At 41.9% G+C, this 23,868-nt stretch overlaps 1 protein-coding gene across 1 annotated transcript in view; it reads right to left on the bottom strand.

Annotated features, from left to right (window-relative positions):
• Nucleotides 1-23,868, bottom strand: part of nfic (nuclear factor I/C) — a 67,373-nt gene that overhangs the window by 16,418 nt on the left and 27,087 nt on the right. The window contains exons 4-11 of the mRNA XM_008408170.2: nt 18,514-18,697; nt 18,055-18,129; nt 9,745-9,819; nt 9,116-9,248; nt 6,776-6,897; nt 2,794-2,907; nt 2,500-2,657; nt 332-494 (exon numbers count right to left, since the gene is read on the bottom strand). Of these exons, the coding sequence (XP_008406392.1) occupies nt 332-494; nt 2,500-2,657; nt 2,794-2,907; nt 6,776-6,897; nt 9,116-9,248; nt 9,745-9,819; nt 18,055-18,129; nt 18,514-18,697 (1,024 nt within the window). The remainder of the gene's footprint in view (nt 1-331; nt 495-2,499; nt 2,658-2,793; nt 2,908-6,775; nt 6,898-9,115; nt 9,249-9,744; nt 9,820-18,054; nt 18,130-18,513; nt 18,698-23,868) is intronic.

Here is a 23,868-nt window from a genome sequence, read left to right as displayed (position 1 = left end):
GTCATGTCATACTCCTGTCATGTGTTAATATTAATGGTAGGTGGTTATGTTATCACACATCTTTGTGTCTGTCCCATGTCAGTCCATTGTGGCTGAGCAGAGTTCATATTAGTCTGCCTGGTTCTAACTATAAATCAGAGCCAGTTTTTTCTGCCTGCTTCATACAACAGAAAACAAGTAGAGTTCCTCAAGGTCAGGTAACAGCTCTTATGACCATGAGTCTGTTATTGCTGCTCCTAAACCTTGTAGTTCATGCAGAGTAAAACTAAGCATGTAAACAGATGCATTCTGTGTAGACATGTAGTATAGAAATCATTGTGAGGAAACTTACTGGGTGATGTAGGGGAATTCCCCCCCCCATCAGAGGCAGAGGTAGAAGCTTTGGACTCTGTGGGAACTGCTGGTCTGGGGAGGGAGGATGCTGGTCCTGGGGGAGCTAACATCTGGGAGGAGATATAATGGCTGGGCACTTTAACCTGAGTGCTGCCATTCAGCTGCAAAACAAATGAGTGGTATAATTATCTTTTGGTAAAGAGACAGAAAGACACTGGTTTTAAATAGTAACAGGCGACACATAGAAATGTAAGCAGCATTTTAACGCTACATGCAGTGAAAATGAATTCAAGATGCTAATCTAACATTTTTCATATTTCAGATAACTTTTTGGGGATTTTTTGTATACCTTTAAATAATAATATAGGAACTCAGCTTTGTCTACACAGATAATTTAATCTAATAATCCCTAAACAAGTGTGTTTTCAAAAACAGCTAAGGATTGAACTTTTAATGGTAGCATATGAATGTCTCCTGTAGCGTCTACCAGAGGAGATGGAGGAGAAGAGTCAACATCCATGGTGAGAAGGCTCTCTAATGATTTAACTGGCTCTTCACTGCAGTCAGCCAGCATAAATGTCTGAAAGGGGAAGAGTGGACCCGTCCTCACGGTCAGACCTGAGCAGGGATTTCCTTCAGAAGCAGAACATTCCACTTAGATGAAGACTGGTCAGCAGCAGCTGGGGGAGCTCACTGAGGAAGTCAAGTGCTTGCTGTGCTTTCACTTCTTATGGGGAGGTGTGTGCGGACCATGAAAGGTCAACACATGTTTGGGCTCCAGAGGAACGTGAAGCACTCCATCCTCTTAACTTTTATTCCATTCCCAAAGAAGATGGAGCGTGTGGAGTGCTCCATCTCCTGAAAATCATGATCCATAATGCTCACATGTTGGACATGTTCAGGTCACATGCCGGACCTCCTTTAGGCTGATTTATTGTTTTTTGAAATCAATCTTCTGGATCAATCTGATCAGCAGATGTGTCGGTTAAACCCTGCTCCCATAAAAGTTTCAATGGACTGTATTTGCTGTGTGAATGGAAACCTCTGCTTCATTCTTTGGGGTTTGTGAAGCTGGAGGACAGCAAAACAGCTGAAACATTGAGTTCCTTGAAATCAGTTATAAAAAGCTAACCTCTTATAGTGCATTCACACCAAACGCGTTTCGAGTGTCTGGTTTACACTCAAAGTCTATGTGGAGGTGCGTCAAAATAGTGCTAGCCATTGTTTTTCGTTGTCGGCCTATTTGTTGGATGTATCGGACGCTCCAAACACACCCCAATGGGCCGTCAATGCGCCTCCACATAAACTTTGAATGTTAACCAGACAAACGCGTTTGATGTGGACGCACAATTAGAGTTGCTTTTGAATCACAATCACTGGAATATTGACCAATATATTTGATGTGTAATGATGATTTTGATGATGGCACTTGACAAAATGTAACATAACTGGTTTCACAATTGGTGACTGCATGTCGTTAAAACACTTTGAACTAACTTGTTGCTGAAATATGTTATACAAATTAACTTCTAGGAGGAGGTGCAGTGGGAACAGCAGGTGGCATAAATCCCTTCTGCTCCAGACACTTAAATCCTCGCGCATGCTTTCTCATCTTCTGCACTTCCTGTCTCAGTGCCTCCTGTTTCCTCTTCCTCCTCCAGGCACAGATGTCACTGACATTGCGATACCTCCACTGCCATTCTGGAAAGGCAGGCTGAATCAAGTCATTCCTCAGAGGGTCAGGACAATGATTCCTCGTCTTCCCGTTTCAGCCTGGTCCTCTTCACCTCAGAGCCCTACAATCCTGCAGCTCCTTCAAGGGTTCTGCTGTTGGGTTTCAGAGTTCTGCAGCCAGCGTATAGTCTTCTGCTGCTGGGCCTCCATGGTTCTGCTGAAGCCCTCCAGGGTTCTGATGCCGGCCCCCGGGGTTCTGCTGCCGGCCTCCAGGGTTCTGCTGCTGGCCTCCATGGTTCTACCGACAGCCTCCAAGATGCTGCCACCAATAGATGGCAAAAAGATTTTTTCTTTCCTCCATAAAAAGGTTTCATTTTGTTCTGTGTACTGCTCTTTGTTACAGTTCACCCAATTGTTCACTAAATTGAAATGACTTTTTGTGAAGTGCCTCAAAATGATATATTTGGATTATAGATGAACAGAGGAACTTACAGAGCTGGGGGACTGATTTGCAGGGTCACAAGCCAACGAGACTAGATCCTTCAAGGGGTCCTGGGCCAGATGGGGGGGGTATCGGATTGCTCCATGGGCAAAGTAGGAAGAAGATGGAAAGTGAAGCGATGAGGAGGGATGAGGACATCGAGAGAGACCTGAAAGAATATAAAATATTTGTGAAATTTTTATAGGAAAATATCTTATAAATGTAACATACAGTATGACTGTGGAAGACCTGGTGTGTTTGTAAAGCAGAGCAAGAGAATGTTAGGGACTCTGAGTGCTACACACCACTGTGCACTGCTATAACTGGCCGGTGGTGCTGAGTGAAGGATCCCATCCTTGGTGAGCCCTCCTGTGGAGAAGGGCTGTCCAGCTCTGCCTTCTTCACTGGGGGAGACAAACCTGTACCACAAAAACATAAATATACAATTCAATATTAAAACCATGCACATTTCTTTTCATTGTTAAAACTTAATAACATGTGGCTTTTGCCACAACATCTATTGTTAGAAGACAGTATGTAACTTGGCATCTGTGCCGAGTTACATAGATGAAGACACATAAAGAAAAAAAGGTACAGCAAATATTGGTGGGGACGGTCCCCTTCATGCCAGAGTTGGTTGGGACATGTCCACACCAGTCCTTTGGGAAGTTACGCCTATGGTTGTAACATTCAGTTTAATCAGCTGCTGTTTAAAAAAGAAACAATAACAAAATCATAAAATAAGTAAATAAACGAGGTCTTGTGTGGAGGTGTTGGGGACCAGGCCGGGGTAGTTGTGTTTTTTCCATGTTTATCCTCCAGAGGGTGCCTTGTGGCTGCATCTTTCCAGAAGAGTGGGCCAGCAGGTCTCCTGCTTACGCACCTGCAAGAAATAATCATCACCGAGAGGAGTATATGAGCAGCAGGCAGCCAGTTCCTCCTCACCAGAGTGTTTGCCAGCATTGGTACACAGAGCCCCTCATAGTGTCGCTTAGCAGCCTGTAACTAGATTTGTTACTTCTTTATAATCTAACCTTTCTTTGTGAATCCTCTCCAGGACGTTTCGAGTTCCACTTGGACCTTTTGAGTTACCTGAGTTTTTGGAGGAATCCTCTCATGACGCCTCTGCACTGTTCCCTCTCGATCTCATGAGGAAGACGAACCTGTCCGCCCTCCAGCACTTTGAACCACCTGACCTGCAAACAACCTAGGAAAAGCCTCGCCTCCCTGGCTCTGCTTGCCCCTCCCCGCTCGCTCTCCAGTTGACTACAAGTAAGAACTGTCAGAGCCTTCTCAGAACTGAAATTCCCTTCCGCATTTGAAGTCACCATTGCTCTCTTCCTGTGTGCAGAAATCCCCGGACCCTGGACCGGCGTAGATCTGCAGTTGACTGTTTTTGTGTTGTCTGAGCTGTAAATAAACCAGTTACTAATCCAATTCCTCTCTGAGTGTTTCTGCATGTGGTTCAAGAACCTCAAACCCACCATGACAGGAGGTCTTCTTACGCTGTTTTGTGTTGTTGTTTTTAATCGCTAAGAGAATTGGTCTTTCTCCAACTTTTGTCACTTAAGCTTGACAGTCACCAAACATGAGTTTCCAAGACGTTGTGTGTATTTATAATTTTTCATTGCTGATATAAGAGAATGGAAGCTGGCTGGATAGCAGGGCACAAAAATTAAGACTTCTTGAAAAGATGAGAGTGTAGGCTTTCTGGTAAATCCTGTTCTAATGTAAAATATAGCAGATTACTCGATTAAGGAAATTTCTTTGAGAATTTGAAAACAGTTGCTTTTTATTTCCCAAAGTTGTAGATATTTCGGCTGCCTGAAATAATCTGTTCTTCCTCCATAATATGGGAACAAATTCATTTAAATGTCTAACTGTATTTATTCTTCTCATAATCAACAACAAATCCTGTTGATTTGGTAACAGTTGATCATTATTTGCCAAAGTTAAGGAGGGGAACCATATATTATAGCTGCCTGAAATAATTTGTTCCCCATCTTAACACGGCAACAAATTAATTTACCAACAAGTCTTTAGCTGTGTTTATTCCTCTGATCATCAACAACAAATCCTACAAGTTTGAAAACATTTGCTTTTTGCCAAAGTTATAAGGGGGAACCATATAATTTAGCTACCTGAAATAACCTATTCCCACTCCATAGCATGGGAGCTAATTAATTTAGCAGAAAGTCTTTAGCCATGCTTTTTCCTCTTTTCATCAACAAATCCTGTGATTTTGCTAGCATTTGCTCTTTATTTGCCAAAGTTAAAAGGAGAGGAACCATATATCTCAGCTGCCTGAAATAGTCCTTTACCCCTGTATAACATGGGAATAAATAATTTTCTAGCAGGTTTTTAAATGTGCTTATTCCTCTCTTAATAAACCACAAATCCTATAAGTTTGAAGACATTTGTTAAATTTTTGCCAAAGTTATGAGGGGGGAACCAAATATTTTAGCGGGATGAAATAATCTGTTCCCTCTTCATAACATGGGAACAAATTAATTTACCTGCAAGTCTTTAACTGTATTTATTCATCAACAAATCCTGTGGATTTGGTAACATTTGATCATATTTTTGAAAAGTTATGACGGGGGAACCAACTATTTTACCTACCTGAAATAATCTGTCCCCCCCCCAGATAATATGGGAGCTAATTATATTACCAGCAAGTCTTTAACCATGCTTGTTCCTCTCTTGTAAGATTTTCTCATTATTTTCCAAGGTTGCTTGAGGGAACCAATTATTTTAGCAACCTGAAATAATCCTTTCCCCCACCATAATATTGGAACAAATTACTTTACCAACAAGTCTTTAACTGTGTTTATTCCTCTCATCATCAACATATCATGTGATTTGGAAAATGTTGCTCATTATTAGTCAAAGTTAAAGGGGGAAACCAAATATTTTAGCTGCCTGAAATAATTTCCACTTCCATAAGAGGGGAGCTAATTGTAATTGTTTTTTTCACAAAATCTTTACCTGTGCTTATTCCTTTCTTTGTCACCAGTAAATCCTGCAAGTTTGAAAACACTTGCAGATGTTTTGAACCCACTATTTTAGTCACCTGAAATAACCCTCCCCCCATAACATGGGACCAAATTTACCAACAAGTCTTTAACAGTTCTTATTCCTCTGTTCATCAACAATAAATCCTGTGATTTTAGTAACATTTGCTCTTTATTTGCCAAAGTTATGAGGGGGGAACCAAATATTTTATCCACCTGAAATAATCTGTTGCAGGATTTATTATTCATCAAGAGAGGAATAAAGTTAAAGACTTGGTAGTAAATTAATTTGTACCTGCGCTATGGAGGGGGAACGGATTATGTCAGATACCTAAATATATGGTTCCCCCCTCATAATTTTGTCAAATAATGAGCAGGTGTTTTCAAACTTACACGATTTATTGTTGATAAGAGAAATAAAAACAGTTAAAGACTTACGGGGCAATTAATTTGTTCCCATGTTGTGTCAGGGGAACAAATTATTTCAGGTAGCTAAATTATATGGTTCTCCTGTAATAACTCTGGAAAATAATGTGCAAATGGTACCAAAATAGAAGGATTTCTTGTTCATCAAGATAGGAATAAGCACAGTTAAAGACTTCTTGGTAAATTAATTTCTTCTCATGTTGAGAGGAACAGATTATTTAAATCAGCTACAATATACAGTTCCCCCCTCATAACTTTGGCAAATAAAGAGCAAATACTACCAAATCCTCAGGACTTACCGTTGATGATGAGAGGAATAAACAAAGACTTGCTGGTAAATTAATTTGTTCCTATGAGATTGAGGGGGAACAGATTATTTCAGGTACCTGAAAAAACAACAGCCATAAGAACACCTCCACACAAGACCTTTATTTTACGATTTTGTTATTGCTTCTTTTTTAAACAGCAGCTGATTAAACTGAATGTTACAACCTTGACATGATTATATGAGTTGTTTTAATTGATCAGAAGCACCGTGAAAATGGTCGGATCCGACAGATCCGCCTCTCTGGCTGCAATGCGCGCTCCCGACACAAGGGGAACAGATTTTCACAGGGGAATAGAATTTCACACAAGACTGGCCAGGCTGGCCATGCTCCAAAGCAGGGCCCTGAAAAGCAGGGCCTGCCCCCAAAAAAAGCAGGTGGGAAAGCTCTGAAAGCGAACCAAGCCGGTGGAAAAGGGGCATTAGTAAATTATTCTGCTGACACAAAATAAAACGATTTAAGTGTCTGTCTCTCAGGCTAACTGGTACCTTTGTCCAATAAGATGTTGCTTATCGTGTTACCTCCTTCCAAGTCATCAGTCCAGTTCCTGGAGCTGCTTGCAGGAGATGCAGGTGAATTGTAATACTCCCCTCCAGGACTGTCAGCATCCTCTTCAATGGAGCCGGACTTAAGGCGTTTACTCCTACAAACAGATTAGTATAATCATTCTTAAGCTATTGTTCAACACTTTTGAACAATAATAAATATGCGTAAGTGTTGTACTGCTAAATAAAATTGCTCTTTTAATATCAAACCTGTACTATTTGTGTGTAGACATGTTGGATTACAGTAAACTGTCAAAAGAACACACATAAATGCATCTAATGTATGTCGCTCACAGATATTGTATGCCAACCAGTTTTCTTCATAAAAAATTTCTTTAAAGAAGAAATTATGGGATGACTGATGTAGGCATGCAAGCAGGTAGCCCAGGGGTGGTCAACTCCAGTCCTCGAGGATCGGTTTCCTGCAACTTTTACATTCACCAGGATTGCCCACCCTTGAGCTAGCCCATCCAGTACTAAAGCAAGCCTATTCAAAACTAATGCAAGCCTATCTAAAACTAACACAGGCCTTTTCAATGCCAATCATATTTTCACTAATGCAACATAAATCCTCCCTTAGATCACTGATAAGAAGTGATATATGCCAGACAGGTATAAAAAGTCAACATAGAAACACAGAAGAAGCTATCTGTCCTTAATGTGTAACCTCCAGGGTGTGGTCTCTCCTGCTTTCAACATGTTTATTCTGCTTTACTTCAGCTCCCATCTTCTGTTTTTTCTTCGACTTCAAGCACAGCCTAATAAACCTGCTAGATGAGTCCCTTGATTCTGAATTTTCCTCTTTTAACTCTAAAATACAATCAGCATCAACTCATATAATCAACTGATTACCGTATTTTCCACACTATAAGGCGCACCTAAAAACCTTCAATTTCCTCAAAAGCTGACAGTGCGCCTTATAATCCGGTGCGCCTTATGGACCAATATTGAGTCACAACAGGTCTAGCAACTACGGTAAGCAGCCGCCGACTTCATTTTCCCCCGTAGAAGAAGAAGTGCACGGTGCATGCTGGGATACTTGTCAGAAAGCTGGTTTGTTAATAAAGTTTGATAATACATTTAAAGCCAGGAGGGGGAGGGGTGGGGGAAGAGAGACAGAGACTGCGGCGGCAGCGTGTCGGTTGGTCTGTGTTACCCAGAAAGCAGTTGGGCACAATATCGCAACATCAACACCGTGAGTGAAACAATGACTGGGGCAGTCTACTATATAAAGTACTCGGGGACCTTTTCTTTACAAATGTGGATGTGCCCTCTCCTCGGGCTGCCACCTTATCATAGTGGAGGGGTTTGAGTGTCCCAATGATCCTAGCACCAACCAACCAGGGCAGACAGGTCCTAGGTGAGGAACCAGACAAAGCGCAGCCTGAAGACCCCTCATGATGCACAACAACCTTGGATCCCTCGCCAGGACGCGGGTCACCGGGGCCCCACCCTGGAGCCAGGCCTGGAGGTGGGGCATGATGGCGAGCACCTGGTGGCCGGGCTCCTACCCAGGCTCAGCCCGAAGAGGAGACGTGGGTCCCCCCCTGGTCAGGGGTTGGGTGCAGTGTGTAACGGGCGGCAGCCCGAGGGAGGGGACCATGGCGGTCTGATCCTTGGCTCTCTGGTGGGGAAGGAACCGGAGCTAGTGTGCGAGGCTGAGAGGTTCCGGCTAGAAATAGGACACGGTCTCGATTTACCGGTCGATCCACGTTCCTATCCTCATCTATGGTCATGAGCTTTGGGTCATTCATGAGCTTTGGGTCATGACCGAAAGATCGAGATCACGGATACAAGTAGCCGAAACGAGTTTCCTCCGCAGGGGATAGGGTCCCTTAGAGATAGGGTGAGAAGCTTGGTCATCTGGGAGAGACTCGGAGTAGAGCCGCTGCTCCTCCACGTCGAAGGGAGCCAGTTGAGGTGGATCGGTCAGGATGCCTCCTGGACGCCTCCCTGGTGAGGTGYTCCRGGCACGTCCCACCGGGAGGAGGCCTCGGGGAAGACCCAGGACACGCTGGAGGGATTATGTCTCTTGGCTGGCCTGGGAACGCCTTGGGGTTCCCCCGGAGGAGCTGGAAGAAGTGGCTGGGGAGAGGGACCTCGGATGGAAATGGATGGATGGATGTGTAATAATAGAGTACAGAACAAATTGTCAACAAAAACTGAAACGTCTATATAATACGGTGCACCTTATATATGAAAAAAGTTTCAAAATGGGCCATTCATTGAAGGTGCGCCTTATAGTGCGGAAAATACGGTATATTATACAATCATAATATAATCAGTAACTCAGATGCATGTTTTGTGTGTGAATACCCGCTGGAGGACGTGCTGGCCAGTGACCGTCGCAGGCTGACCGGTTGGTTGATGGACTGGTTAAGGTCATAGGCTAGATGACCTTGAAGCTCCCCAATAGAGAAACCAGGTCCCACTCCTGTAACTACTGGAGCTACAATTAGAAGCAAAAAACTCTGTCCAGACTTAAGAGTACACACAAACTGAAACTTCTACACCCAACTGTCGATGTTTTGGATCATTCTGACGTTCTGATTTGGATATGAATATTTCTTAATTGGTGTTGTTCAAGACTCAAATTTTTGGGAGGTACAGGAAGAGCTCAAAAGAAAAAATATTTTAAATAACTAAATGGGATGTAATGGAAGGTTAAAGCACAAGGGGCTGCTAGGGAGAAAGTAAGTGAATGGTGTAATGAGAATGAAATAATAAGAACTAAAGTTTACCCAAAAAAATGGCCACCTTAGGTAAACCCCATCAGTTTATTTCATGAAGGTTCCATGGCATTTGTTGGTTGACACTTGTAGTATGCTAAATTTCTGGCTTAATATATTAATCATTAGTTCCCCCCCCCCCTTCTAGATTGTTGACCCATGCTGAGACATTGGACAGTTCACGTTCACTGCCCAGTTCAGGTAAAGAAGACTTACTTCTTGAGACCTGGACCAACTCAGGAACACTGAAGACTCCTGAAGTCACAAAACTTTCCTGGAACTCTGGACCATCTGCAGAAACAAACAGTCAGCTAAAGACTGTCGTGAGTCTGGGGAAATGGCAAATATTTACACACACACATGCACACACTAGACTTTCAACCTGCTACTTTGTCCTTACTACTCTTCAATTATTGGACATGGGATTGAAGAAAATATCTACGCTACAAGGTTAAAAAATATTAGTTTGGAGTTTACATTGTAAAATTCAGCTTCTATTTAAAGCGGAACTCACAAATACACTCAAGGAGGACACGTCACAGGCATCAGGTAAAATATGCAACACCAGTTAAAGTGTTGCAGTTTCACCAGCAGATGTCCCTAGTGAGCAATGAATGAAGCATCGAGTAATGAACCTTTTTGCAAAGCAAAGGGCTGGAAAGGTTCATTGCTTCATGAGGCTTCATTTGCCCATCACTAACTTGTTATAAACATTCAGTCAAGTCAAGTCTCCTGCTGCACAGATCTGACGGTGAGCGTTTTCCACTCTGGTTGCGCTGCTGCACGCCGACGCACACGCCGACGCACACGCCGACGCACACGCCCCTTTTTATACACTAACATCAGCCTCACCTAAAAACCAGCATGACCTGCCTAAAAATCAGTTTTAAAAGTGGAAATTTGGAATAATTTTACAATGAAATAACAGCAACTGTTATACAAACTAGATGATACATTTACTCTTCAATGTATTTATCCAGGAAGAAAAAACCAAACATAGTGGTTATGTTACAATTCCCCCAACCTCCCAGCCGGAGGCAAAGGAGGCTGAACCCCAAATTAAGGCTTTAAGTTAACCACATTAACTGTGTCTGTTTCTTGGTTCTGGTCTTTCCACTGGAGCTGATAATTTACTGGGCCTAACTGTTTCCTCACTGTAGCTGGTCTTGACCATTTTGGCGCTAACTTTGCGGAAAAATTATCTATTGCTTTGGAAAGGGGGTGAGACCTGACCCAAACCAAATCTCCAGGCCGGAACTATACACCCCTCCTCCGGGCATTGTAGTATTTGGCTTGTCGGGTTTGACTTATCCCAACTTTCCGTTTGACTTCTTCCTTCATCTCATTGTGTCGCTCCAACAATTTGTATACGGTTTGCTGAGGTGATGGTGGTTTGGCTATCATCCTTTCCAATGGCCCTTGAAGTTGACGTTCCAACATTAGCTCTGCAGGGGCTTTCCCTGTGGTTTCATGTTGAGCACCATTGATGGCAAAACGGAACTCCCAGATATGTTGGTCCCATAGATTGTGATGTTGTCCAACAAATGAGGCTATCATTGTTTTGGTAGTTCTGTTAGCATGTTCAGTCAAGTTAGATTGGGGATGATAGCTGGTGGTGAAATGGTGTTTTACCCCCCACGCAGAGCAAAATCTGGACATCTCTTGACTGGTAAACTGGGGTCCACGATCTGACACCAGGCTTTGTGGAACTCCAAAGCAAGTGAATATCTCCTCCCGAAGGATAGTGATGAGTTTCTGTGTCTTGCTGTCTCTTATAGGAAACATTTCCACCCACTTTGTGAAGTAATCGATCACAACAAAAAGGAAGACGTTTCCTTTTTTACTGGCTGGAAAAGGTCCCATCAAGTCAACCCCAAGTTTTGCCTAGGGTTCCGTCAGAGGTGTGGGTTGCAGAAAGCCAGCTGGAGCTTGACTGTCCGGTTTGTACTTCTGACAAACTGCACAGTTCTTTACATGAGTCCACACATCCTTACGAACTGACGGCCACCGTGCAACCTCCAACAGCCGGAGAAGTGTCTTTAGCCTGCCCAGATGTCCACTCAATGGACGATCATGGAAGTACTGGAGAAACTGAGGAACCAAAGACTTGGGAACCACCAGCTGATATCTCATGCCATCTTTTAGTGGGGTTTTTCTATACCAGAGATCGTGAATTTTGACCTGTCAGGTCTGTGGTATCTCGGATCCTGGGCCATATCCATGAGGTCTGAGTCTTTTTCCTGAGCTTCCTTGATTTCTGCTAATGATAGGGGTAATCCCAACGTGGCTTTAGCAGAATTCAGGGCTACATGTGCTGGTCCAGCTGAGTCAGTAGGCATCGTGCGGTATAGAGCGTCTGACACTACATTGTGCATTCCTTTTCTATATCGTACTTCAAAATTGAAGTCTTGCAACCTCAACACCCAGCGTGTTAACCTAGAACTGGTTCTGGGGCAATTGAATACCCAGGTTAAGGCAGCATGTTCAGTGTAAACGGTGAACTTTGTACCCTCTACAAAATGTCTCCACTTTTCCACGGCCCAAACAACCGCCAAACATTCCTTCTCAGAGGTGGARTAGTTGTGCTYTGCTCCTTTCARTGATCTTGAAGCAAAAGCAATGACTTTTTCTCCATCAGGGGTTGGTTGGACCAGGACAGCCCCCAGACCAACATCACTGGCGTCTGTATGAATTTTGAATGGTAACTCGAAATCTGGCTGCCCCAGTATGGGTGATTCCACCAAAGCTTTCTTCAGCGTCATGAAAGCACGTTGGCAGTCCACTGTCCACTCCCACCTTACATCTTTTTTGAGCAGCTGATAAAGAGGCGTAGCTATGTCTGCAAAATGTGAGATGAACTTGTGGTACCAACCAACCATTCCAAGGAATCTCTGGAGAGTCTTATGGTTAGTTGGAGTTGGATAAACCGTAATGGTGTGGGTTTTTTCTGGATTCACTTAAACTCCTTCTGCTGACACAATGTGTCCCAGAAACCTGAGTTCTTGCTGGAAAAAGTAGCATTTTTCAATCAATCAATCAATCAATCAATCAATCAATCAATCAATCAATCAATCAATCAATCAATCAATCAATCAATCAATCAATCATTCAATCAATCAATCTCTTTATTTAGACACAATTATGGTCCATAACAATAAAAAGAAGAAAAATATATATATATGTATATATATAACGAAATAATCCTAACCCTAATCACTGACATATAAACTAATGCGCCAATGATTCCACAAACTGGAGAAGAACCTCACTGAGCTTTGAACAGGATTGGTCAAAGTCTGAATGATGCTGTTTGCAGAGTCTGTTAATCTACACATCTGTGCATAATGTTTCGAAGCACAGCAGCGCAGGTTGGTACATTGGCATTCACAAACATCTGACTGGCACTACTCCATCGCGGCACCTAAGTAGCATCCTCATGCCATCATTATAAGTGACCTCAAGTTTATTCATACTGCTTTTCCTGTAACGCCGCCACAGGTGGGCTGTATACATTGGAGTACAGTATGCTTTAAAAAGTACAGAGTTACAGAGTTTCCCCATTTTACAGACATTCTGGTGGGCATACCAATACACTAATATTCTTAATAAATATTTCGGAACTCCTCTCTCATGCAATTTATGAAACTATTTGTCATGATTAACATAATCAAATGCTTTTGAAGCATGTCATGAAACATGGCTGGAACTGATTGAGATCTCTCCGGGATACACAGAAAACAGATTATAAAAGCCCAAGGGAAACAAGTAATCTTGAATCATGATTTAATGTTGATTAAAACTTATGTAATCTTTATTGTAATGAAACATGTACAATCTGTATTGTGAGAAAAACCCAGAAGAAGCAAGTAATTCAGTATTATGATTTGAAGTGATTAACAACTGTGTAATCTTCATTTTAAGAATGCACCATTAATCAATGTAATGAATTATGTGAACTTGATTCTAAAGAGTAAAAATAAGAAATCATAAATGAAGTAAGATGAGATGCCCTAATACTGTGTCGCAATGTAAGAGCTTGCGTGGGAAAAGAGGACTGTGAGAAAAGAGGAACAGAAAAGGGGGATTGCAAAATAAGCGAAATGCCAGATGTCGAAAAGTGGATAGCCAAAGTGGCTGAGGTAATGGTCCAATGGGAGATTGTGTAAGCGCAACAGTAGAAGATTGTGTATGTCACAGAGGTGCACATGGCTGGAATACTGAGAGTATAAAAGGTGGAGACAGGAGAAGAACGGGGTTCTTTGTTCCAGCAGCGTTCGAGGCAAGACCACAAGAAGATGCAGGATCAAGATTGAGGTGATACTTTGAAACCACAGGAAGGTGAAGACTTCGCGCTGCTCTAGAAAGGAACAAGATCCGATAATCCACAACCCGGGGTTCTGATTCGACATGTGCCTAACTCTCAACCCCAGAAACATCTCAACGATGCTGCAGTGGACATGGGGGTATCCCCAAAGATCACCTATGGATAAAGAACTGAGTTCATGAAGAATATTCACCAGTTCAGCTTTGGATTTATTCTGAAAAAGGACTCTGATACAGCAAGATGGGTCCCTGACCATGGAATTTAGAGTTTCTGCTGCCGAGATTAACTCAGCATCTGGGAAAGAGTGGAACCGCATCCCAAAGCCTCTCTTAAGGTTCAGTGACACAGTATAGGGACTAGAAGGGAAGTGTGTTTTCTAAAAATTCTTTTATATTTTGATCCTCTGATTTTGATTGAAATAGCTGTATGTCATTTTCCCCTGCTAAAGCTTGCTAATAAAATATTAAAGTCTACTTGATGTTGTGGACAGTTAAATTAATTAAGTCACAGGAATAACAATTCTTCTGGTTAACATAAAATCAATGTTCATGATCCTTGTGAAATGGGGGGGCTTCAGACGTTTCTTTAGTTATGATAAATAATGACCTCGGGACTCGGGCCGAGTCTCTAAAATTATCTAGACTGTAACAAGTGCACGTTATTGATAGACAAAGAGGTACCGTTAACTGGGGTGGTTTCTGGAGTCGGGCTACCATGGGCTATTTGGATGTCCGATCCATTAACTGTAAAAGGTCATAATCTCAGGATCTGAAGGTAGTTAGAGTCTAGACACATCTTTCTCGCTTCCAGCTTAAACAGAATACCCTCTACATGCTCATCTGTGGTAATACTGAGGAGGTAGAGGCTTCACGGACTCGTTAGACAAAGAGCTGGTCAGTAGTCAGTCAGCAGGAGTCTGAGAAGAGGTAGGGGTGTGGCTGATTATTGCGTAATAACAAGCATCTATAAAACACATAAAAATTGTGGTATTATGTCTCTTGTATAGATCTAAGATTTCATTGAGAGCAAAAATGCACATATGGGATAGGCATCCCATGTTTTGGTGTTCAAAGCTCTGTAGTCCACACAAAATCGTAAAGATTTGTCTGGTTTGGGAACAAGGACAACAGGGGACCCCCAGGAAGACTGTGATGGCTCTATAATCTTTGAGCATTGCATCAATCTGTTCTTTTATTATTTGCCACTTGAAAGGAGACACCCGGTAAGCTCTGCAGCAAACGGGTATTTCATCTGTGGTCATTATTCTGTGTTCTTCCACAGATGTTCTACCCAATGTATCTGAGCATACAGATGGCCAGGCCATCAAAAGCTTCTGGACTTCCGGTGGTTGCTTTGTCATCATAGGATATGACTCTGTGGTTGATCCCTTGTTCTCCTCCATGGGCAGAGCCAGGATCAGATGAATTGGAGAAGAACAAGCATGCACAGATGATGAAGATGAAAAAGGGTAAAAAGTATAACCTTTTGGCCCTTTTAACCCATATGTGTGGTCACCTAGGTTGATAATGGCAGAAGTTTTGGATGGAAAATTGAGACCTAAGATGATGGGAAAGGTGAGGTTATTATCCTCCACCACAAAGGTCTCTAAAGACCACATCATCCCATGCCACCCATAAATGATTGTTGCCTTTCCCAAGGCGCTATATGTTTTGCCATTGGCAAGTGCAAACTTTTGGTTGTCAGCTGGCTTCAAAACCTCCCCTTCTCGAGCAATTATTTTCCACTGACTATTTCTCATCAGGGAATAGGTGCAGGCTGTATCCAGACAGCAGTGGTCCCCAACCCCTGGTTCACAGACCGGTACCGGTTTGTGGACCAATTGGTATCGGGCCGCGCAAGAAATAATTAAATATTTCCATTTTATGAATTATTTGAGTCTGGAGGATCTTTTATTTTGAAAATCCTTTAACCGGATTCTCTCGGTTACTTGCACGCCAACACTGAGCCCACAAACAGCAAAATGAGTAAGAAACRGATCAGATGTMTTTGGAAAGTTTCTTTGCAAAGGGGAAAAGGCCCAGAGAAGAGACAGGAGAATGGATTTATCCCAGACCGGTAGGTGAGTCCCACATTACAAGCCGCTCTGCGTAACATGTGGCGACCGGCTTGCTAATGAGGCAATGAAGCTTCAAACTGCGTTGCCACGTAGAGACCAAGCAGGCTGTGGATATAAGCAACACTTCGGGTGTCATTGTCTCTCATCAGTCCCAGATGGGACCATCTCGTTGCAGAGAAACAAACTCCGGGCTCCTGTTAGTCATTATCGTGAGTTAAAATTTTCACGAAAGTAAAATGTTCGTTTTTGTGGCGCATCTGTATCTTATTTTGAAGGGATATGTAAACGTTACCATAGTGACCAGAGTCAGAGCGTTTGGGCAGTGGTCGAGAGGAGATGAGTAGAGCTTGTGAGTCTTAAGTCTGGTTTAGACGGCAAGATTTAAGAATTGTCGGCCTATTCTCCAAACCTCTGTGACCACAGAGCTGATAAAAGTACAACAGGTTTGATCGGTTCGTGTTCAGACAAATGGCAGGAGCAACACGAACCGATTCCAGTCACGAACATCCCAATTCCAGAGGATAATCCAGTAAAAACCCCAACATAGCATATGGGAATTTAGAATAACCAAACATGGATCATGATGTAGAAGCAATAGTGATAGTTTGTGGACTCATTTTAAGAGATAAAAGATGTAACAAAAACAAAAGGCGGTGGATAAAAGACGACGGGAGCAGCCGCTCTATTTGATGCACTATGATTTGGAGGTGACTGTTTTTTCATAGTTAACATCTTTAACTGAATAAACATAATAATATATAATAATGACCTTTACTAATAAACATTTCCACATATCATCTCCGATATCCACCGCACTCTCAGTTGCGAGATATGTCAGCTGTTTGGGATTCCCCTCTGTTCTTACGTCACCGCGCTTTCTGATTGGCTACCTGTCACATTCAACAGGTTGCATTCTTGTTCCCAGTCAGGGAAAACTCCACAGGCTACGATAAAAGGGCCAAGACAACCCAAATTGGGTATATTCAGGATTTAGCGGGAACACCAACATCCAGAAGCCTTGTCTGACGGTCTCCCAGCCCCCACTCCCTGGGCCGCAGCAAAATTTCCAAGACTTGACCGGTCCGCGGTAATAAAAAGGTTGGGGACCACTGATTTAAAATACTCATGTATTCATTTATAAACGATGACTTAAAAAATTAACCAAGAAAAGAAATATACTGTTGTAAATTAGTATTACAACACCTACAAATGGAATGTTCTCTCCCCTTTTCTTCATTACAATTCTTGCTGTCCACACATGAGGTGAGAGTCAATAAAAGCCTAATTTCACATTTGGCTCAAAGAAGTTTCAGTAAATATTTCAGGTATTTATATCAGAGGTCGCACTAAAATATTTTATTGTCTGTTTGACTGAACACATCAAACATATTCCATCATATTTTATTTTTATCCATCAATTTTTAATTTTACAATTAATTTTTATGTGGTTTAATTAATATCGAACAAGCTGAACAGACAATTCAGATCCCATCACATATTAATCAAGCAGATGAACATATCTAACTTTTCTCCTTCTCTGCAGTGATAAAAACCACTGACAGAACAACGAAATGAATCATCTCCACAGGTACAGTATGAGCGCTTTACCTGTTGGTTCTGATTTTCCAACTCGTGTTAGACAGGTCGTACGCACTTGACGTGTGTCAAATGCTCAAAATACTCAGAATGCTTCAAATCGTGCACACCTTCAATACATCTCCAAATAGACTTTGAATGTAAAGCAGACACGTCTGATTGCTCAAAACACGTTTGGTGAGAACACATCATAACTCTTCAGCGCGCTGTCAGCTCCCAGTCAGCAAGATTCATTTACTCCACTGTCCATGTCAGAGATGGTATTCAGAAGTCATGTTTTTGTATTGTTTTTTTTATTTATCTCCGCAATGTGTGTAAAATTGAAAGTGTTCGACATCTCAACCAGTAGTGAGGGTGACAACATGACAGATGAGCTTCAGTTTTTTCCGTTGATTTAAAAAAAAATACCGGTCAAATACAAAAAATATTCTGTCAATGCGACACCTAATCTACAGTGTGTTTTCACACACAAATATTGCTGTAGCAAACAAGCTATATGGAGGGAATTTTTCTTAAGGAGATTCGTTACCTATAGGTGCTGTTCGACTGTCCTCCTGATCAGAGCCAACTCCAGTACGACTGGGACTGTTACTCTGCTCTGCCTCTGAAAACAAGGGAAGACAGAATGTAAAAGTGTGTGTGTGTATATATACAGTGGTGTGAAAAAGTGTTTGCCCCCTTCCTCATTTCCTGTTTTTTTGCATGTTTATCCCACTTAAGTGTTTCGGAACATCAAACCAATTTAAACAATACTCATGGATTTTTTTTCTCCTTTAATAATAAACACCTTCATTTACAAATTGCATTTTGTGTTTACTTGTGTTGTCCTTGACTATTGTTTAAATTGGTTTGATGTTCCGAAACACTTAAGTGTGACAAACATGCAAAAAAACAGGAAATAAGGAAGGGGGCAAACACTTTTTCACACCACTGTATATATATATATATATATATATATATTTGTGTATGCGAGGGTGACTGTAGATACCTTTCTCCTGGACATAGAAGGCGAGGTAGAGATCTAGCTCTTTCACAGAAACAGAGATGTGTCGTGGCTGGACACAAAGAACAGGATTGGAGCACTGGCCTCCCTTAACCAGACGCTCTCCATCTGTGCTTTCTAGAGGAATTCCCTTAAAGAGGATAACCATCACCAAGTCTAACCTCCACACCTGGAATACAAAGATTATAATCATTAACAAAGAATGAAATTATTCTCACTACAGCCAACCATAACTTTGTCTTAGTGTCCATCAAGAGATAACTGGATGGTATCAGTACCTCCCTAAATGTGAGATGCAATGATAAGTAAAACTGCAAGTCATCAACCCCCTCCCTCATGGGACCCTGCCACCTCCCCTCAAAAGAAATGTACTATTGCACCCAATGTGAACAAGTGTCCTTTATAGATGTTCACAGTTAGCTAAACTGTGTCTTGCACCCCTTCCTTACGGAAAAAGGCCAATGTTGTATTTGAAGAGGGAAAAAAAAGTGTGAAAGTGAAATGACACAAAATACAGAGGAGTATATACAAATCATGTTATGGTATACAAATCAGTATAGAAGTCATACTATGGGCAAAAAACATTACTTTATAAAATGATTGTAAGGTTCATTTACACTTGGAATTCTCTGTACCCTTACAAAAAAAATCCCATGAAAATCACATGTGAAAACATGTGATTCCCATTTCCCACATGTGGTTGTGGTTTTTCACATGTGGGTCACATTTCCACATGTGGGCAAGTATTTTGTTCATGTGTTCAGTGTTCCTTACATCTTGTGATCACATAATTTTTTACACATGTGACATGACATGTTACATGTGGAAACATGTGTATCACATGTGATCACATGGGATTCATGTGTATCACATGGGAATCACATGTGTATCACATGGGAATTGCATGTGTGTAACCTGGGTGTGAATTTTAACTTCCATTCCCTCATTCTCTGGTTTTTCCACTATAGTTCAAGTTAGTTCAATAGTTCTAATATAATATCACCGATCCCCGCGAGACTACTGAACAGCCAATCGCTGTTCAGTATTAGGGTCACATGTGCTACCGCAGCCTTTCTATGGGTATATTAGCTGGAGCACGGAATTATGAAAGATTAGGACGCGTTGGGAGGAGCAGAGCTGCAGGAGCCAACTTCTATGAGCCGAGATGAGATGAAAAAACCCGTTTGTGTGAGATATAAACCGCAGATCTGGTCAGATTTTGATGGCAAGCTGAAAGTCCAGGCCTAGAGCCCAAGAAAGATTGCACTTTTGGTGTGCAAAGACTTCTGCTTCTCCTGCCAGGCTCCTTTGCAGCCAATGAACAATTTTGTCCCCACTCTGATCTGAAAACCCAGGAGATCAGCAGTTTCTAACGTACTCAGACCAGCCCATCTGGCACCAACAACCATGCCACGTTCAAAGTCACTTAAATTACCTTTCTTCTCCATTCTGATGCTCAGTTTGAACTGCAGCAGATTGTCTTGACCATGTCTACATGCCTAAATGCATGGAGTTGCTGCCATGTGATTGGCTGAGTTGACATATATAACCAAGTGGCCGGCATAGTGTACAGAAACATCTGTGCAGAATATGGACTGGAAGCCCCGAGATCAAAGTGGGGAACACCCCCCAAAGGTGGTGGAGAATAACCGAGCTAAGAACCTGTGGGACTTCCAGATCCAGACAGATAAAATGGTAATGGCGAACCAACCGGACATTGTGGTGGTGGATAAASAACAGAGGAAAGCCGTTGTGGTGGATGTAGCAATACCAAGTGACTACAACATCAGGAAAAAGGAGCACAAGAATGAGCCGAGCTGGAGAAATACTAGGGCCTCAGAGAGGAACTGGAAAAGGCATGGAATGTGAAGACCACAGTGTTGCCCACAGGTTGGTGTGTCGGGTTTTGCAGTCTCGGGCAACTGTGTGTTCTACCAGGAGTTGGTGTTTGGCTCCTCTGCTATTTATGCCTATGCCCTTCTGTGCCDTGCTCATGTATTTATCCATGTGCCTGCTTATCTTAGCCGCTATGATGCCTGACATGAGCTTCCATGTTGTAGAGACAGGTTATTGGCCGATAGTTGGATTGGACTGAACCCTTTGAGGGATCCTTCTGGATCAGGATTGTCCGCCCTTCAGTTAACCATTCAGGGTGAGTCCCATTTTGTAGCAGCTGGTTCAGTTGAGTTGCCAGTCGCTCAAAGAGGGCAGTGAGTTTCTTCAACCAGTAGGCATGGATCATGTCAGGTCCTGGTCCTGGTCCAGTTTTTCATACCTGAGACTCTTTCTTGGACATCTGCCACAGTGATAGTTACTGGGGCTTGTTCAGGGAGGTTGCTGTGGTCCTCTCGTAGAGAGGTTAGCCACTGTGCATTGCTGTTGTGGGACGCCTCCCTTTCCCATATGCCTTTCCAGTATTGTTCAGTCTCCAGCCTKGGTGGGTCTGCTCTGTTGTTATTACCCTGCCATTGGGAGTACACTTTAGCTGGTTGGGTGGAAAAGAGCCGGTTAATCCTCCTGGCTTCATTCTCTCTTGTGCATCTCTTTAGGTGGCTGGCCAAGGCTTGGAGCCTTTGTTTGGCAGTTTCGAGTGCTCCAGGTATGGGTATCTGGCTGTACTGCTTAGGTACTGATCTTTTCATTGCACCCCTTTGGAGTTCTGACAGTTGGCTCACTTCCCTCCTTGTTATCTTGATTTTAGCCTCTAACCGTCTTTTCCATGGTGGGTATTGGGTCTCATGGTTGCTCTTATAGCCAAGCATCTCAAGGATCACTGATGCTGAACTGTATATCAGCTCATTGGTTTCTGTTATGGTGTTGGTAGGGATAGTTCTTAATGCTATCCCTACATCTTCAATGAGACTTTCTGATGGTACTTCACTCAACCGTTGTAATTGGTGTCGGGGTTGCCTGGTGTTCATTCGGGCCACGATTCTCTCTCTCAGGTCAGTTGCTGCCTTGTTCAGCTTTTATGGTTCATTCATTACTGTAGCTAGATACCCAGTTTCTGGGCATCTAGTTGGAGTTAACTCCCCTCTGACCTGGCGTCCTGGCTCCTCCCCCTTGCCGTAGCATTTGTGTTGTACCTCAACTTGTGACAGCAATTTGCGGATATTGGAACACTGAGCTACTAGTTGTTTGGCAGTTAGTGTTGACTGGGGATGTCAAACTAACCATTCCTTCCACATTCTTTGCATGCATGTTCTTTCCGTCTTGTTCCAGTAGCCCATTTTTTATCAAGGTGCTCTGGTTCCCCAGCACCTGACGCAGACCTTGTTTAGCCGGGCGACGTCTGATCTATCTATCTCAGATAGAGATAGATAGATAGATAGCAGGCACGTGCAGAGGGGAGGGAGGGGGCTGGGGGTGCTTGAGCACCTGCCCTTTTTGCTCCTTGTCCCCAAGTGCCCTTTTGGTCAATTTTTATTTTTTTTATTTTTTTGTATTATTATTTTCTAAGCCCTCTTCTGACACAAAACATGTACTAAAATTATTATTTATTTATTTTATTATTTTTTTGGTCACCTTGTTACCTTTGACCTTTTGCCCGTGACGCATGACGCAGTTGCCTCTCGCGCAGTGCGAAAGCGGCTAACTGGAGCTCAACATAGCGAACGTTCCAAAATATAGAACAGTTTTTGGTGAATAAAAAAAAACGTTTTTGGTGAATAAAGTGGAGTAGACTTGCTACTTGCAGATGACGGAAAACATTGAACGTCTTGTTTCTGCTTCAGCTCGGAAGCAGAAACAATCATTACCTCTCTTTTTAAGCAGAGAGGTAATGAAATACAACAGACACTGACAGGCCTCTGTGTCTGCCTTTCTCTGAAGAACTACAGAGCGGGAGGAGACAGCCAGGTGAGGAGAAACTGTTCTCATCTATCGATTCAGTGTTTTTATCATACAGACATCAGGCTGTTGTTGTTGCGCTATTAGCTAGCTGATAGCTAACGACTTTGCTAGCAAAGCAAGATAACTAAAAGCTTCTTCCCTGTACCATTAATGATATCAGTCATTCTTCAGTATCGCTTATGCAATACGAGGCACATCGTCCGTCCAAAACCGATCATCTCCATAATGGATAATGTCCGATCTTCTAATTTCCTTTGCTGCATAATGTACATTTCATTTATTCTGGCGTTAGGTAAATGTATCTTGAAGGAAAATAACACTTAAATAAAAGTCCAACAAGGATATTAATTTAGGATTAAAAATAACTCACCGTGAATTACCATGATAGACATAAAGTGTGTAATTAATGAAGGGAAAAAAACTCAACCCAGACTTTAAGTTTAGGGTCTGGTTCGCAGAGTATGAAGTTAAATTTGTTTCCTAATTATTCAATGGAGGAAAAAAAACAAACCTCAGTTAAGTAAAATAAAATTGTAATCAAAACTTTTGTAATTCTAATGATTCCTTTTTTAAAAAACAAATCATTTTGCTTAAAAAACTTTATTTTTTAAAATTAAATAACAAATTTTTGTCACGTGAACTTAAAAAGTTATTTGCCAAACATAAACTTTTATTTTCACACATCAGAAATCTTTTGTTGCGATTTTGCGTCCTGCCCAAAACTTAGAATAGCAAGAAAAGATTTCTGACATGCACAAATAAGTTTGTTTTGCAAAAAAAATAAAAAATCACTTCATGAGACAAATGTGTGATTTAAATGTTTAAAAAAGTTTTTTAAGCAAAACTCAGCAGGTTTTTCTCATGGTGACATACATTAACAATTCAATGTTTGCTTTTGTTTTTTTCTTTTTTCTGCAGTTCCACATTAAAGTTTGATGCAGCTCTGCTTTCCTGAATGGACCATCTTCATCTCCACTGCAGCAAACAGGCAGCTCTTTTTATATATTACAGTCCACTAAAAGGTTGCATTGTGCCCTTGTTTATATTTTTAATAGTGTAATTCTGTAAAGACAAAATATGTCTGGTGGTCCAGCTCTGATTTACACATCTTGCTAAATTGCGGGTTTGAATATTGCAATACTTTCCTATAACAAAATAGACCTGCAGAAAGAAATTACTAATAAAATATCTTACATATGCATAGTTGTATGCTCTGTTTAGAGATGTTCGTTAGCTTTGATTGTATATCTCACAATTTTGTAATTTATCATTGTTTATTAAACTCTTAAAGCTGTGTGGCTTTGTTAATATTCTGTCCTAGAATGCGGTTAGTAGATGTGGCCTTTTTTTTTTTGAGCACCTGCCCCTTTAGTGGTCTCTGCACGGCCCTGATAGATAGATAGATAGATAGATAGATAGATAGATAGATAGATAGATAGATAGATAGATAGATAGATAGATAGATAGATAGATAGATAGATAGATAGA

This window comes from Poecilia reticulata, linkage group LG4, assembly GCF_000633615.1.
Source record: "Poecilia reticulata strain Guanapo linkage group LG4, Guppy_female_1.0+MT, whole genome shotgun sequence".
Taxonomy (NCBI): Eukaryota; Metazoa; Chordata; class Actinopteri; order Cyprinodontiformes; family Poeciliidae; genus Poecilia; species Poecilia reticulata.
Note: the sequence above shows the minus strand (reverse complement) of the source record. Positions and strands in the feature narration are given on the sequence as shown.